At 38.1% G+C, this 17803-nt stretch overlaps 1 protein-coding gene across 2 annotated transcripts; it reads right to left on the reverse strand.

Annotated features, from left to right (window-relative positions):
• Nucleotides 1–360: 360 nt before the first annotated feature.
• On the reverse strand, nucleotides 361–17526 carry LOC140567049 (uncharacterized). 2 transcript variants are annotated; one of them, XM_072692346.1, is made up of 19 exons: nucleotides 17403–17526; nucleotides 16027–16118; nucleotides 14846–15143; nucleotides 14593–14699; nucleotides 13186–13483; nucleotides 12933–13039; nucleotides 11573–11870; nucleotides 11333–11439; nucleotides 10690–10996; nucleotides 9055–9268; nucleotides 7005–8820; nucleotides 6184–6444; nucleotides 5448–5621; nucleotides 3880–4140; nucleotides 3580–3753; nucleotides 3253–3423; nucleotides 2659–2832; nucleotides 2456–2502; nucleotides 361–1552 (listed from the first exon to the last, which is right to left on the reverse strand). In XM_072692346.1, the coding sequence occupies exons 1-19, from the start codon at nucleotides 17403–17405 to the stop codon at nucleotides 1014–1016; spliced, it is 5448 nt and encodes a 1815-aa protein (XP_072548447.1). In that variant the 5' UTR covers nucleotides 17406–17526; the 3' UTR covers nucleotides 361–1013. The 2 variants fall into 2 exon arrangements, with proteins under 2 accessions (XP_072548447.1, XP_072548448.1); XM_072692347.1 differs by lacking the exons at nucleotides 14593–14699; nucleotides 14846–15143.
• Nucleotides 17527–17803: the final 277 nt, after the last annotated feature.

Consider the following 17803-nt stretch of genomic DNA (forward strand, 5'->3'; position numbering starts at 1 on the left):
ATAACATGATTAAATGTAATTTAAAAAATATTTGCCAAGTGAAATCCAGCATTGGCATGGAAAAATACATAAAACAGTACTACAGGTATTTTTTATTTGTGACTTCTGCTAATTTCAATTAGTGTGTAAGTGAAGAAAACAAGTGTAAAATGTATGTAGTTCATTTTATGGTTACAGTACATTTACCTGGGACACTCTCTTGGTCAACTGTGGTCAGCAATTAAATAGCATATTTACATTGTTCATTTGAACAAATACAGTGGTGTGGAAGTGTTTGCTCACTTCCTGATATCTTATTTGTTTGCATGTTTGTCACATTTAAATGTTTCAGATCATCAAACAAATAAATGTATAAATAAATTTAAATGAAGGTTTTTATTATTAACGGGAAAACTTTTTTCAAGTTTTCAAATTATTGAATAAACTAGCAGCAGTTCACTCAATCATACAGAATCACACAACAGTGATACACTAACAATCAAGCAATGTTCACTGATTGCTTGACTATTAGGAAATAAGTGGCGATTAGCTATGTGCTAATGCGTTTGTGAGAAGTGTGTTAGTTACACATATATATACAATTCAGCCATATTGCAAGTTGACCAAAAATTCTGGACCAAGTGAAGACCAAGATAAGATACACCAACAGACACTTAACATTTTACATGAGATAAAATTAATGATTACATTGTCTGCCATACATTATCATATTCTGTCCTATGCATTATTCAGTAACTAATATGAAATAATCAATAAATTATTATGATAAATTATTTTTTATAAAAGCAATTCGTAACCTAAAAATAATATAATTTGAATCAACCAACTTACTCCTCAGGAACTTTCAAGTATTATCTCTCGCTTTATTAGAGTGAGTCTTTGGGAGCCATCAGATTGTCCACATTATTGACTTATAGCTAACTATACTACATAATCATAGAGTGCTAATTACCCGATGTTTCTTGGAAGGTGAAGTATGACTATGTTTTGACTCCACTGTTTTCCTGTGTTTATTAATTTAGCATGCATAATGTGACTGTATCATCATAGCTATAAACCCTAATACCTGGATACAAGGGCTCAGTGAAGGTGGTGTGGAAGGTATATGTGTGGTATACCCTGTCAGGGGAAATAATATAAAAGGAGAGTGTGCCAGCCTGACAGTCTACATAAATCCCCATTCTTTTGGAGGGGTTGGGAGTAGGAATGACAGTCTCCTTGCCATTGTAACACACATAATACCCATAGTCATCTGAACAGAACAGAATCCAAGATTTGTTATTTGTGCCTAGTGTGCAGTCTCTCCCACGTCCTTTCCTGTTGATGCCTTTGTATGTCACTCCTATGTAAACAACGTCCCCTGTCCACTCTGCTTCCCAGTAAAACCGAGCCTTGCTCAAGCTTTCTCTGCACAAAACCTGAGCATAGTACTCAAACCGATCTGGGTGATCGGGGCAAGGCTGCTCCCCTTTCGTCATTGTCACCTTTTTGCTCCCCGTCAGTGACAGGGTTCGGTGTGCTGTGTTCGGGTCTAGTGTGATCTCACAGGCATCTGAAGAAAAAACGACAGAAAGGTAAAACCTTCCACTTTCCTCCATGACTGGATGCACTACTACTACTTCTACTACATTACTGCTGATAAATAGTCTGCGTCTTGTGGTATATAGCCTCTAAACACTGAAAACCCAAACATTATGGGACAGTCCCAAGACTTTTGCCATGTCCCATGGAAACTACTAAACATACATACTGGATATAGGAGACATTGTTTGTTTCCTTATGATAAATGACAAATTATGATTATGATAAATTCACCCTTGCTTTGTGAGTCATTGCTGATATCACTAACTGTTGTTTTTGGGGGGTCTTTTCAGCTTCCACAATATTTCTGTCATCAACTGATTTTGTCTTTGGCCCACCTGTTCAATGTTTAGTAGTGCATCACTGATTTCTTTCTTTTTCAGGAAATTTCAATATGTTGTATTAAATATAGCCTTTGCTTGTGCAATGGCTCTGATTGAGTCCCCCTCTTTTCTGGCTTCAAAATGGATTGCTTTTCTTCCATAGACAACTCTGCAGTCTTTGTCTTGGTTTATCCCTTTCAACAATAAATGCAGTCAATGGGCCCTATTTTACACCCTGCGCAAGGCGCGTCACAATGCCATCTTATGATCTGAAACTCAAATAATAAAGGATTACTAATGATCAATATTAATTAATCCTTTATTAGTAATAATATTAATACGGGAAACTAATAAAGGATTATCTTATCTTATCTTATCTTAAATGTCTGAAGTGTATACCAAAAACAAAAAAAAATGTCATTCCAATACTTTCAGAGGGGGCACTAAATGTGTAAGAACCTAAAATGTGATCTTTCATGTTCAAATAGCTCTGATTCTTTAAATAAACAATATTAATTACCATTTAATATACAAACAAAGATCACACTTACACTTCTGAAGTCCTGGTTTATTTCTGCACTTGCCACCATATTCCATTCTGTAGGAAAACAGAAAACTAGTAAAAACTGTAATGGCTGCACCAAGACTATTCAAGCTTTAGGCCAATCTGAATAGCTTCGGAAAATAAACTATAATGAACTGTTTTAGTTTGAAGACACAACACATTCCATTTTTATTCCATTTTTATTCTCACCTCAGTTTCTTCAATTTACAGCAAGGATCATCCAGTATAGTTGAAAGCTGTCTCAAACCATATTCCCCTGGGTGATTGTAGCTGATGTCAAGCTCTTTTAACTCTGAATTGTTTGAACTCAGAGCTAAACCAAGAGCAGAACAGCCTTCTTCTGTAATGCGACACCCTGAAAGACTGATGAAAAAATTACTTCATTAACACAAGGACCAGTAATATATTTGTTATTAAGATAGTTAAGATATAGAAAGTGTAATACATCTAAAATAAATCTATAAATCTTTGGTTACATTTAACATTCTGTATGATTCCCAAAAGACTTAATAATCTACAAATCTGCCTATACATTGTTGCTTTTTTGCTTTTCACACTACTGTACTTTAATTATACTCTTGAAATAGTTTGATGTGAAAAACCCAAAACAGCATCCATTTTGGAGGTGCCTGAATTATCATGTTATGCTTAAAGTTTCTAAAATGACTTGTCTGACTAACTGTACTAATGCTACACTCCACATGACCAGTTGGGTCTGTTTACTAAACTGAAAGTCCCTTACTCTTTCAGCACATTAGTGTTACGTTCCATGCCACTACTTACCCTAGTCTCTGCAGTTTGCACTGTGGATCCTGAAGGCCCACACAAAGCAGTTTCACGCCTGAATCCTGCAGATCATTGTCTCTCAGCTCTAATTCTACCAAGCAAGACTGGGAACTCAAGACTGAGGCTAGGTCTGAGCAACAACTGTCTGTGAGATTGCACCAGCACAGACTGCAATAGAGAAGATTATTTATAGGTATACTCTTTTTTACATGTGTTTTCATCCACATACCATATATCTGTCTTATGTGTGTTTTTAAAAGCAAATAAAATTTACTTTAACTTATTAAAAATACTAAAACATACAATATTAACACATTAATGTACCTCAGTTTCTGTAGTTTGCAGTTTGGGCTTTGCAATGCAGAACATAGCAGTTTCACTCCTGAATCTCCAATGTAATTATTACTAAGATCCATCTCTCTCAGGTGTGGATTTGCTGATTCCAGAACTGAGGCAAGAGTTTCACATGCCACTTCCAGAATGCAAACACTGGCAAGTCTACAAGGAACAAATAGCATCAGACATTGTATAACAACAAATAATACACAATATGTCCAAATGTTGGTGGACACCCTTTAAGTTGTTACCATTGCTACTTTAAAATAATTTAAATACAAGTATAACCTTATAGTGTTCAGTTTGCAGTCTGGATTCATCAGTCCAGCACAGAGAAGTTCTACTCCAGAATGGTCAAGGTTGTTGTAGCTGAGATCAAGTTTTTCCAGTTTGCAGTTTGGATGTGTCAGTCCATCACAGAGCTGCTTAATGCCCGAGTCTCCCAGCTTGTTGTAGCTCAGATCCAACTCTCTCAAGGAAGATTTGGGTGTTTGCAGGGCAGCTCTTAAGGCTTCACAAGATTCATTTGTCAGGTCACATCTGTCCAATCTGTAAAGTGTTAGTTCATATATAGTTCAGTGATATAATATGCTTGACCCCACAATGCATTCATTTTATTGTTGCTAAATGAAATACTAGAAAGGCCTACAGATGACCACAGATGTTCAGTTTGTTCCTGTAGAATGATTTAGTGCCCATCAGAGTTTATGTTTAACCCTAATCTTAACGCACCTGATTCAGTTAACGAAAGATTCTCAGAACCATCTCTCCTGGGTGACAGCTCGCCAGGATCAAGGTTAGGCAGCCATGCTGTAGAGGCTTTCTTATAGTATATTTCCTTTTCAGCACTTGATGTTCAAAAACATATTTTATGTATATAGTGCTATATTTACTACTTCATCCATGCCACACCAAAATACAATAATGCAACCATTTAGTACCACAGAGAGGGGCAAATTCAGGCCCAAGGACAGTGCAACCAACCACTGCTGGAAAAATCAGCATCTTAACATAAAAAGGACAGAGGCAAAATCCCAGATCCTAGATGCAGCATTCTTTAAAAAGCCCCAAATTAATACTTCTGTAAATTGAACCAAGGTCACTTTTGCCTACTTTACTTATGTTACAAGTAGTTTAACTAGGTTTTCAGTGGAATTAAAGCCAACACTGTAACCTCCAAGTGCCAAAACTTACAATATCAGTTTATTGACATATTCATTTCTGCTCCTGGCAGGACCAAGCTTGACCAACATCAAATTTGCATACTTCGGGGTAATAGTACAGCAGTGGCCAGGCACAAAGGGTTTAAGCAGGAAGCAATGAATATATATATGGAAGAATCTACCTATAGTGAATTACAATCTACCAATTGTGCTCCCAAAGGCTGATGTTGCAGCCGTTTCTGAAAGCCAAATGTGGGGATGGGCTCAAAGCCAAACCAAAAAATGTAATATGCACAGCGCCAACATGTTAATATTTTGGATGTTTTCAAGACTTTACCTGTAGGATTTTTTCCTCTCTTTAGACAAGAGCATATACTAGGTGTATGTATAGGTACATGCAAGCCAACCTAATACTAATTCTTAGTAGAGATGTTTAATAAGCATAACATTATCTCGCTCAATTGCGATAATGACAAACATTTAGTTTCATTTTTACTCATTGTGGTGTATGAACTGCACGATGAATTATACAGCAAAGCTTGGCTTTCTTAGTCTGCTGAAACCACAGCAAGAGGACTGAGGTAATCATGCCCCACCCATAATTATTTTATCCCCTAATGTCTTGTTCAGAAATATGTCACATTACGGAAGAAAATGTGCTCAGGTTTCTACTTCACACTGACTTCAGCTTACCTAAGTCTCTCCAGTTTACAGTGCATACTTGTCAATCCAGCAGAAAGCTGCTTCACTCCTGAGTCTTTCATGCTGTTGCAGCCAAGATCCAGCTCTTTTAGGCGTGAATTTACAGACTGGAATACTGAGGCCATCTGTTCGCAAGATTGTTCAGAGAAGTTGACACCAGACAATCTGGAAACAGATGAAAATCAACTTTAAAAAAATCACTATGATCTTCAATTATTTAATATGAAGCTTAATATTGTGGAGTTTTCATTAAGATTTTGTTGTAGCATTTTTCCTTTGCACAATTAATTATACAGCAATACAGCAACCTTATAATTATATATATTCCCTGGTGCATGGTCAATTCATTTTCAGTATTTTTTCTATATGTTGTGCACAGTTCACAGTATTTTTAATCAAAGATTTTCATATGAAATGCTTCTAGAGTATGATATGGTACAAACTCACATTTTTTGGCAAATAGAGCAAGAGCATGTAATGAAGATAAAGTTATTAATTTATATACGTTAGCCTCATCGCAGTTGAGACAGATTATACTGAAGCTTGTACAGGCAGAACACTTACAGGTAATAACAGTGAATTCTTGCATTATATCTTACTTTAGAAGCACAGGTTTCACATACAAGCTTAAATTATTGTACTAAAGCACAGAAATGCATATACTGTTTAGAACAAATATGGGAATCCACTCCAACATCAATATTAATTTAAATACTTAAATACAAACCCAAGCATCTGAAGTTTGCAGTGTGGACTCATTAGACTGTCACAAAGCAGTTTCACTCCTATATGTTCTAGTCTGTTATGGTTGAGAGTCAGTTTCTTTAGTTTACAGTGTGTATCTGAGAGCCCAGCACAGAGAAGCTTGACCCCCAAATCTCCCAGATTATTGAAGCTGAGGTCCAGTTCTGTCAGGTGTGAGTTAGGTGATTGGAGAACTGAAGCAAGAGTTTCACATGATTCATCAGTGAGACTGGATCCAGCGAGACTGTGGAAGGTCAGAATTTAGTTTAAATGATCACAGAGATTAAACATTTACAGCACTTAAACATACATGCACATCCAAAGACTTGGTTTTAGAGATGCACTGATTGCAATTTTCCTGGCCAATTCTGATTTAATGTTTTTTGGGGTTTTTTTTCAAAATTTTTAGATTTTTGAGGGAGGTTGAAAACCAATGAGCACTCTTTAAAACGACGCATGTAGTTTAACACTTACTTTGATAATACTACTGTTCAGAGCTGAATATGATGACACTAAAGGGATCCATATCGAGGTCAGCTATAGTGTGTGGGGCTGTGCTGGTGCTGTTGGCGCCCTTATGTGATACACAAATGTAAAACAGACTGGCACAGAATCGGACCCATCACCGATCAAGTCTGATCATGCTAATAACGATGGTACCTGTTACCAGCCGATCAATCGGTGCATCTCCACTTGATTTACAATATAATGATGACAGAAGTTACATTTCACAGTGTAATAAACATGATTAAATGCTATATTTTAATTTGATGCTATGAGGCTGAGTAGAAAACAGAAACTTACATGGCTCTTTTTGAAGTTCTCACCACTGGCAACAACCTCTGATATCCTTCAGGAGATGTGTTGCACATCTTCAAGTCAAATTCATCCATCACATCCTCTGATGTTAGCAGTACATAAGCCAGAGCAGAACACTGGTCAGGTTTGAGCTCTGTCTCTGAATGCCTGCCTGATCTCAAGAAAGTACGTATTTCTTCCACCAAAGAGTTGTAATTCAATTCATTCAGACAGTGGAAAAGATTAATGGTCCTTTCTGCTGACGACTCATTTCTGATCTTCTCCTTTATGTAGTTCACCGTTTCCTCAGAGCTTTCCTCACATCTTTCCTCACATCTTTCCTCACATCTTCTGGAAAACAGACCTCTCAAAAGAACCTGATTGGATTCAAGTGAGAGACCAAGAAGAAAGCGAAGGAAAAGGTCAAGGTGTCCGTTCTCACTCCGCAGGGCTCTGTCCACAGCACTCTTGTGCACATGTGACATCGTCACTGCACTGCTCTGACTCTCTGCGTCTTGACTGAAAATGTTCACATTGCTGTTCGCAAAGGTGAGCTGCACATACACTGCAGCAAGGTGCTCCTGAATACTCAGGTGTACAAAGCAGAAGACCCTCTCCCAGTACAGTCCAAACTCTTCTTTGAAGATTTCTGTGCAAATTGCAGAGTACTCCGTCGCTTTGCTGACATCAATGCCACATTCTGTCAGATCTTTCTCATAGAAAATTAGATTTCCCTTCTCCAACTGTAGAAATGCTAGTTTTCCAAGTTTGGTGATCATCTCCTCATCAGACTCTGTCAGGACCATGTTGTTCTGAAGCACTCCATGGTACTTCTTGTTCTTCAAGTGTGTTTGGATGAGGAGGAAGTGGGTGTACATCTGAGTCAGAGTTTTGGGCACTTCTGCACAGTCAGATTGATCTAACATCTTCTCCAGGACTGTTGCAGATATCCAACAGAAGACCGGTATGTGGCACATAATGTGGAGGCTTCTTGAGGATTTTATGTGTGCAACAATTTTGTCAGCAAGGCCTGATTTGCTAAACCTCTTTCTAAAATACTCCTCTTTCTCAGAGTCATTAAATCCTCTGACCTCCGTAACCTGGTCAACACATTCAGGAGGGATTTGACTAGTGGCTGCTGGTCGGGAGGTTATCCAGAGGAGAGCAGAAGGAAGTATATTCCCCCGAATGAGATTTGTTAGCAGCACATCCACAGGGACTTTCTTTGTCAGGTCACAGCACATTTCATTGTTCTTGAAATCAAGAGGAAGACGGCATTCATCCAGACCATCGAAGATAAACACGGTTTTTACCTCCTCACTGCTAATAGTTTGTAGTTCTTTGAGCTCTGGAAAGTACTGATGAAGAAGCTCAATTGCACTATATTTGCTGTTTCTCTTCAAATTCAGATCACGGAAAGGGAGCGGGAACATGAAGTGAATATCCTGATTTTCCTTTCCTTCTGCCCAGTCCAAGATGAATTTATGCACAGAGACTGTCTTTCCAATCCCAGCGATGCCCTTAGTTAGCACGGTTCTGATCCGTTTTCTTTGTCCAGGTAAAGGTTTAAAGATATCATGACATTGTATTGCATTTTCTTGAATGTCTTTGATCTTTGTTGATTCCTCAATCAATCTGACTTCGTGTTCTACATTGACACCTCCACTTCCTCCTTCTGTGATCAACAGCTTTGTGAAAATATCATTTAACAGGATTTGATTTCCTTGCTCAGAATTTCCCTCACGTATGCATTCAAATTTAGATTTAAGATGGCTCTGTAGTTTAATTTTAAGATGATCCTGGATACCTTTAAGAAGACTCCCTACAGAATGTGAAACATCTAATTTAGTAATAGTAATAAAAGTACAACATGTATTATGCACATTCTAGACATTTCTGATTCTGATTCTGGCTGCAGGAAAAAATGTTACTTTGAGGCTGATATTTGTAGCTGTAGTGCAAATGGTCTGCATTACAGTACCTTAATTTTACCTAAAGTCAGCTTGTAATGTTTTACACATTGAACACAGGGACACAGGAATAAATGTAATCCTACCTTTCTCCAAAATGACTTTGAGAGTTATTTTCAGGGCACCCTCTGATCCAAATGTATCCAGAACATGCTTAGATAATTCATGGACATCATGGGTTTCCTTACGAGCTTCAAAGCATTCTGGATAATTCTGACATAGATACCTCATAAACTCATCTTTGTCTATGTTGTTTAGTGTCTGCTCAAGTAAACACAATGTGTCAAGTTCCTGGAGCACCTGTAAGCAAAAGAAGGATAACAAAAAGGATGATTAATACAGAATAAAGCTGCTGATTATACTCACTCTGATGGACAACACTCTTTTTTGTCACAGTGATCGAGAAAAAAGAACTGCTGAAACTAACCAAGAACATTTTGCACAATTATTCACACTTCGATAAAAAGCATCATGCTTTTTTTTTTCACAGAATTGAAAACACAAAAACTAGATTCAGAGCTTTATAGTTTCTGAGCCAGACAGCAGTAATTCACAATTAATCATCCACAGCAGCAGTTTTATAAAAGAAAAACAACACTTTCTACAGCATTTGTATTTTCACATTTCGATTACTTACTGGACCAGAGCTAGCAGTCAGAACGGAAACTAATATTAACTAGTACTTCTAATGATGCACAACTGACAGTCATCTAAATCCAATGAGTACGTTTTGAAATTGGTCTATAAAAACATGTTCTGCATTGTATAAAACAAATAAATTAATAAGTAAACTGACCTAAACAAATTTGTTTACCTGGCCAAAAATAAAATGTAATATTAACTATAATCAATTTCAACTAATATCAACAATTAACAGTTTTAAGATTGTATTTGGTGACCTTCTCATATTCACACAGCTGCATCCTCTGTGAATTTCTCAATGTTTACCCTAAGGTGGTTTTGAGTACTGCATTGTGTGGAAGTCACCGAATTCATTCCTTATTCCTTCACGTTAATTTATTCTCCTTCTGGTGGGGTCATGTCATGCAAAAATGGCAACTTTACAATAGAAGGACACATATTAACTCTTATGGAAATTATTTTGAAAGTATTTATGTTCATCCTGAAATTCAGACGCAGATTCAAATAATTTCAACAAGTGAGAAGTGGCAAAAATTGATGTTTTTTGTATATACGTTACGGTAAATCTATACGTCTATAAATCTAAGTCTATAACCCCTACATGCATTTTAATTATATTATAATATATAATATTCTAAAATAAATGTGGGGTGTCTGACACGCCCCTTTTTTACTAATCATATTTATTTGGGAGCAGATATTTAATGTATTCACATTGGGACATTCAACACTCAAAGTGCCATGAGTTATTTGGTGCATTTCTGCATTATTTTATAATTATTGTTACAACATACTCTTTAACTTGTTTTAATTAACCCTCAGTTAAATGTGTAATTGTAACATCTGCACACACCCCAGTTTTGCCTTAATTGTCATTAATGGTAGGTGCTGATAACAAATGTTACATTCACATTTGAAGCAGAGACTGACAGGTTACTACCGTAAAAATAGTATGAATCTTGCTGAAGTACTTTTAAATTCATGTTGTGTCCTGCTCTTCTCAACTGCATAAAATAAATAGATCTCTGTAACATTTTCAAACTGCATAACATTTCCTGTCCAAGCAGCGGATCTCTTACCCTGGCTCGTAATGTGTAGCTTTTGTTGTGGCCTCTGTGTTCCAGAGTTGCACACTGTTTACAGATCAGCGTCTGGTCTGTCCTGCAAAAAACATCCACAGGTAAGCAGTGCTCTGGACAGAGCTTCTGCTCCTGGTCTGCACTCAGCTCTGGTGGTGTGTATCCATGAGGTGCTGTTGCTGAGGTCTGCCAATGTTTCCCACTGGTCTTTTCTTCCTGGTTGAAGTTCAACGGTGGGTTGAGTGACTTGTTACTCTTCATAGAGATGATGCTAGGTGAGGGTGACTGAGGTCTCTCATTTTCAGCACTGAAACCGAACACAGAGACAGACCCAGTGAACTACCAGAGTCACTAATCATAAATGAAATAATCTCAGAAATTCATGTTGACCTGTTTTCAGTTTCTGATGCACACAGCATTTCAGAATAAACTTTACATTCATTTACATTAACATCCATTCAAAGTTAAGAACACCCCACCCACAAAAACTAATGTCCGTCAGCAAAACAGTGTATTATAGATGACTAATAGATCAATTCAGCCACAGCCTCCAAACTCTTCAACTGTTCAAAATGTAACTTCTATAAACATGTCGTATGCAATAATCTTCATTATTTTATTTCCAGACTGCTGCACCACAGACCTTTTTTCAGTGCTCATTTGACCTTGGCAAAGATTCTTCTTCCAGTCCATGGATGTATCACTTGCCATGGACACACAGCTGGAAACAGGTGAAGCCGGTCTATCTGCCTAGAAACAAACAGCTTCTTAACTTTTGTCATATGAAAATGAAGCATTGCTAAGAAATGAGGTTCAAATATACATGCATGCATTGACTTGCTGGAAATTAAATATTCTCCTAAGTCTCTCCTAAATCTCTTACCTCAGCCTTTATAGTGTAGCTTATACTGTGGCCTTGGTGTTTCTCTGTGTTCCACATCAGCGTCTGATCTGTCTTGCAATGCATTTCCACAGGTAAGCTGTGCTCTGGACAGAGCTTCTGCTCCTGGTCTGCACTCAGCTCTGGTGGTGTGTATCCATGAGGTGCTGTTGCTGAGGTCTGCCAACTTTCACCACTGGTCTTTTCTTCCTGGTTGAAGTTCAACGGTGGGTTGAGTGACTTGTTACTCTTCATAGAGATGATGCTAGGTGAGGGTGACTGAGGTCTCTCATTGTCAGCACTAAAACCGAACAGAGACAGACCCAGTGAACTACCAGAGTCACTAATCATAAATGAAATAATCTCAGAAATTCATGTTGACCTGTTTTCAGTTTCTGATGCACACCGCATTTCAGAATAAACTTTACATTCATTTACATTGCCTTCTGCTGTAAAGTCACAATTTTGAATATGCATGTTTTTACTGGACAGTGGCAATATTGAGATTCCATGAGCAAAGTCCTGCTTAAATAATACCTACTCTCTTTATTATGCATGACCATTTATTTCTCAGGTCCAGTGTGGAGCCAATCACTAACGTGGCAGTGTGATCCAGCATTGCGTGGCAAATGATCCAGTCACAGAGATGAATCTAAAGCCTAATGTTTCCACTTAGTTATTTTATTTTTATTTCTTATTGCATTCTAGGAGGCAGTTTACACCACTGCATTAACAGCGTTTTTGGAGGTCGGATCACATTAAGATTTCACTTGACCGCATGAAAGGCCAGGTGTAAACAATCCCAGGATGCAGAAATACATGTTCCTTGGTGTTATGGATATTGGGTTCTCTCACTCTCTCTTTCCCTCGCTCTCTCTTGTGTTTTCAACACGTTTAATAGAAAACTGTGAATTTTATTTGATCAGGTATGAAGTGAAAAGCAATCAGTCCTACATTAATCCTTCTGATTTAAATGAACTGACTTTGAATGAACTCCTAGTCCATTGCCACAAGCTTTCAAGCATCTACCACCCGGTTTGAACAAATGTATTGGGGCAACACTGCAGAGACAGTGTCAGGATTTGACTGCAATCTGAAGCTAAACTGAAAAGGGGAGCACTGTGTGATGTAGGCCTTTGTACTCTTTGTGCTTCTAAAGACTTTTGAAGGGGCTTGTAGACACATGCATATAACCCCACCCACAAAAACTAATGTCCGTCAGCAAAGCAGTGTATTATAGATGACTAATAGATCAATTCAGCCACAGCCTCCAAACTCTTCAACTGTTCAAAATGTAACTTCTATAAACATGTCGTATGCAATAATCTTCATTATTTTATTTCCAGACTGCTGCACCACAGACCTTTTTTCAGTGCTCATTTGACCTTGGCAAAGATTCTTCTTCCAGTCCATGGATGTATCACTTGCCATGGACACACAGCTGGAAACAGGTGAAGCCGGTCTATCTGCCTAGAAACAAACAGCAGAAACAAACAGCTTCTTAACCTTTGTCATATGAAAATGAAGCATTGCTAAGAAATGAGGTTCAAATATACATGCATGCATTGACTTACTGGAAATTAAATATTCTCCTAAGTCTCTCCTAAATCTCTTACCTCGGCCTTTATAGTGTAGCTTATACTGTGGCCTTGGTGTTTCTCTGTGTTCCACATCAGCGTCTGATCTGTCTTGCAATGCATTTCCACAGGTAAGCTGTGCTCTGGACAGAGCTTCTGCTCCTGGTCTGCACTCAGCTCTGGTGGTGTGTATCCATGAGGTGCTGTTGCTGAGGTCTGCCAACTTTCACCACTGGTCTTTTCTTCCTGGTTGAAGTTCAACGGTGGGTTGAGTGACTTGTTACTCTTCATAGAGATGATGCTAGGTGAGGGTGACTGAGGTCTCTCATTGTCAGCACTAAAACCGAACACAGAGACAGACCCAGTGAACTACCAGAGTCACTAATCATAAATGAAATAATCTCAGAAATTCATGTTGACCTGTTTTCAGTTTCTGATGCACACCGCATTTCAGAATAAACTTTACATTCATTTACATTGCCTTCTGCTGTAAAGTCACAATTTTGAATATGCATGTTTTTACTGGACAGTGGCAATATTGAGATTCCATGAGCAAAGTCCTGCTTAAATAATACCTACTCTCTTTATTATGCATGACCATTTATTTCTCAGGTCCAGTGTGGACCCAATCACTAACGTGGCAGTGTGATCCAGCATTGCGTGGCAAATGATCCAGTCACAGAGATGAATCTAATGCCTAATGTTTCCACTTAGTTGTTTTATTTTTATTTTTATTTCTTATTGCATTCTAGGAGGCAGTTTACACCTCTGCATTAACAGCGTTTTTGGAGATCGGATCACATTAAGATTTCACTTGACCGCATGAAAGGCCAGGTGTAAACAATCCCAGGATGCAGAAATACATGTGCCGAAAAAGTTAACACAAGTGGTCTTGGTGTTATGGATATTGGGTTCTCTCTCTCTCTTTCCCTCGCTCTCTCTCTCTCTCTCGCTCTCTCTTGTGTTTTCAACACATTTAATAGAAAACTGTGAAATTTTATTTGACCAGGTATGAAGTGAAAAGCAATCAGTCCTACATGAATCCTTCTGATTTAAATGAACTGACTTTGAATGAACTCCTAGTCCATTGCCACAAGCTTTCAAGCATCTACCACCTGGTTTGAACAAATGTATTGGGGCAACACTGCAGAGACAGTGTCAGGATTTGACTGCAATCTGAAGCTAAACTGAAAAGGGGAGCACTGTGTGATGTAGGCCTTTGTACTCTTTGTGCTTCTAAAGACTTTTGAAGGGGCTTGTAGACACATGCATATAACCCCACCCACAAAAACTAATGTCCATCAGCAAAGCAGTGTATTATAGATGACTAATAGATCAATTCAGCCACAGCCTCCAAACTCTTCAACTGTCCAAAATGTAACTTCTATAAACATGTCGTATGCAATAATCTTCATTATTTTATTTCCAGACTGCTGCACCACAGACCTTTTTTCAGTGCTCATTTGACCTTGGCAAAGATTCTTCTTCCAGTCCATGGATGTATCACTTGCCATGGACACACAGCTGGAAACAGGTGAAGCCGGTCTATCTGCCTAGAAACAAACAGCAGAAACAAACAGCTTCTTAACCTTTGTCATATGAAAATGAAGCATTGCTAAGAAATGAGGTTCAAATATACATGCATGCATTGACTTGCTGGAAATTAAATATTCTCCTAAGTCTCTCCTAAATCTCTTACCTCGGCCTTTATAGTGTAGCTTATACTGTGGCCTTGGTGTTTCTCTGTGTTCCACATCAGCGTCTGATCTGTCTTGCAATGCATTTCCACAGGTAAGCTGTGCTCTGGACAGAGCTTCTGCTCCTGGTCTGCACTCAGCTCTGGTGGTGTGTATCCATGAGGTGCTGTTGCTGAGGTCTGCCAACTTTCACCACTGGTCTTTTCTTCCTGGTTGAAGTTCAACGGTGGGTTGAGTGACTTGTTACTCTTCATAGAGATGATGCTAGGTGAGGGTGACCGAGGTCTCTCATTGTCAGCACTAAAACCGAACACAGAGACAGACCCAGTGAACTACCAGAGTCACTAATCATAAATGAAATAATCTCAGAAATTCATGTTGACCTGTTTTCAGTTTCTGATGCACACCGCATTTCAGAATAAACTTTACATTCATTTACATTGCCTTCTGCTGTAAAGTCACAATTTTGAATATGCATGTTTTTACTGGACAGTGGCAATATTGAGATTCCATGAGCAAAGTCCTGCTTAAATAATACCTACTCTCTTTATTATGCATGACCATTTATTTCTCAGGTCCAGTGTGGAGCCAATCACTAACGTGGCAGTGTGATCCAGCATTGCGTGGCAAATGATCCAGTCATAGAGATGAATCTAATGCCTAATGTTTCCACTTAGTTGTTTTATTTTTATTTTTATTTCTTATTGCATTCTAAGAGGCAGTTTACACAAGTTGTCTTGGTGTTTTGAATATTGGGTTCTCTCTCTATCTCTCTCTCTCTCTCACAATTTTTATTTGACCAGGTATGAAGTGAAAAGCAATCAGTCCTACATTAATCCTTCTGATTTAAATAAACTGACTTTGAATGAACTCCTAGTCCATTGCCACAAGCTTTCAAGCATCTACCACCCGGTTTGAACAAATGTATTGGGGCAACACTGCAGAGACAGTGTCAGGATTTGACTGCAATCTGAAGCTAAACTGAAAAGGGGAGCACTGTGTGATGTAGGCCTTTGTGCTTCTAAATACTTTTTAAGGGGCTTGTATATAACCCCACCCACAAAACCTAATGTCCGTCAGCAAAGCAGTGTATTATAGATGACTAATAGATCAATTCACAGTCACAGCCTCCAAACTCTTCAACTGTTCAAAAGGTACAGTAAGAGACTGCTGCATCACAGACCTTTTTTCAGTGCAAAAATTCTTCTTCCAGTCCATGGATGTATCACTTGCCATGGACACACAGCTGGAAACAGGTGAAGCCGGTCTATATGCCTAGAAACAAACAGCAGAAACAAACAGCCTGTTAACCTTTGTCATATGAAAATGAAGCATTGCTCATGAATGAGGTCCAAATATAATAAAACTCACCACAATAACCTACTGTGAGGACAGTCATACCATTACACCTTCTATTACATATGGAAGTATATATGAGCCAAAATAAAGATGAAAATGTAAGATCCAAAATAACAATGTTATCCTATGTTTGAATTTAAATGTTTCACTCATGCACGCACACTTAAGCTCAGAATTCAAATACAACACATTTGCCATTTGGTAGACTTCATTTGAATGCTTTATGAGTGGCTTTATTTAAATGTATGAACTTAAACATCAGACAACAACTGTGTCAAAATGATCATTAAAATGTTACTTGCCTAGTATGCATTTACACTCAATGACAATGTGTTTGAAATCATTTTCAAACTCAACACCACAGTAGAATAATGCCAAAATTCAAATGTTAAAGGGTAAAGAGCTCCTTCCAGCTTTACAATAAAATGATCAACCCTGCTGCGCTCACTCTGTCTCAAAAAATGCAATCCGAGTCGAATGCATTTAATTTTCCAAGGTCTTTCATCTCAGTCAGCCAATCAGGTTCCCATCTTTCCAATCAGCTTGATTTGCATTTTTTTATATATATATTGACAAAGTATTTTTTTAGTGTGGTCCTGAGTTTATTAAATTACATGAAATTTGTTCATTCAAATTGGGAAATGCATTCTCATTTAATAAAGCCACTTGTAAAGCATTCACATCTTTGTGTAAATGAAATATCAATAGAAATCTGCCAAATAGTGAATGTAAATGGAGTTACTGAAGTTGAAACTGAATTCTGAGTTTAAATGTGCATGTATGAGTGGAACATTGTCATTTTGCATTTTACATTTTCATTTTCATGTTGGTACTGATATGCTTCAATAGTTACAATGCTAAGCTAGACTATGCTACATGGCCACATGTGGGCCATCTGAATGGCATAAACCAGCCGATAAAAGCAGAGCTTTTTTACCACAAGCCCTATGTAAAATAAAAAAACAGTGTGTTCCATTCAGAGGTAAAATAACAAGGTTTTAAATAGGCTTGGAAAACTGCATCTGAGCATTTTTAACCCCAACCAAAGCCACAAACACACTGGCTCAATAAATGCATTCTGTGGCGTCAATAAAGCATCTTTCATTTGTAATTTGAGTATAAGGTTGAGTTGAAGTGAAAGGGTTAAATTTCACTTGAACTGGAACTGAGCTCAGTTGACTAGAGACAATAACGACTTACCATCTCGACCACAGGCTCTCTCGAATCCAGCTGGGCCTTTTGTACCTTCTTTATCTTCTTTTTCCAACTTCGTCTCTTGCCTTTTCATTACTCTCTGTATCACAGGCAGGCACCTTTATGCACATGCCTGTGATCTTCAGCCACCTTCATAAAACACACACACACACACACACACACACACACACACACACACACCAAAAGGTGTTCTGGTCATCTTTAGATAGGACAATGAAGAGTTTCATAAAGCAAGTGAGCGATGTGAAAATTATGAAAATAAGTAGAAATATTCACAAACAAACAAACAAAGACAATGTCATGTAAAGGACAGTGTTACATTACAACCATTTCTGAGGTTGTCCATTTGGTTAGACAATCAAATGCTGCCATCTACTGTTCACACT

The sequence above is a fragment of the Salminus brasiliensis genome, chromosome 1, assembly GCF_030463535.1.
Source record: "Salminus brasiliensis chromosome 1, fSalBra1.hap2, whole genome shotgun sequence".
Classification (NCBI taxonomy): domain Eukaryota; kingdom Metazoa; phylum Chordata; class Actinopteri; order Characiformes; family Bryconidae; genus Salminus; species Salminus brasiliensis.

Coding starts and splice junctions, on each gene's coding strand:
- LOC140567049 (XM_072692346.1), bottom strand. Junction 4,141..5,447: donor TGTAAACTGGAGAGACTTAG/GTAAGCTGAAGT, acceptor AACACTTTACAG/ATTGGACAGATGTGACCTGA. Junction 2,833..3,252: donor TGCAAACTGCAGAGACTAGG/GTAAGTAGTGGC, acceptor TTTTTTCATCAG/TCTTTCAGGGTGTCGCATTA.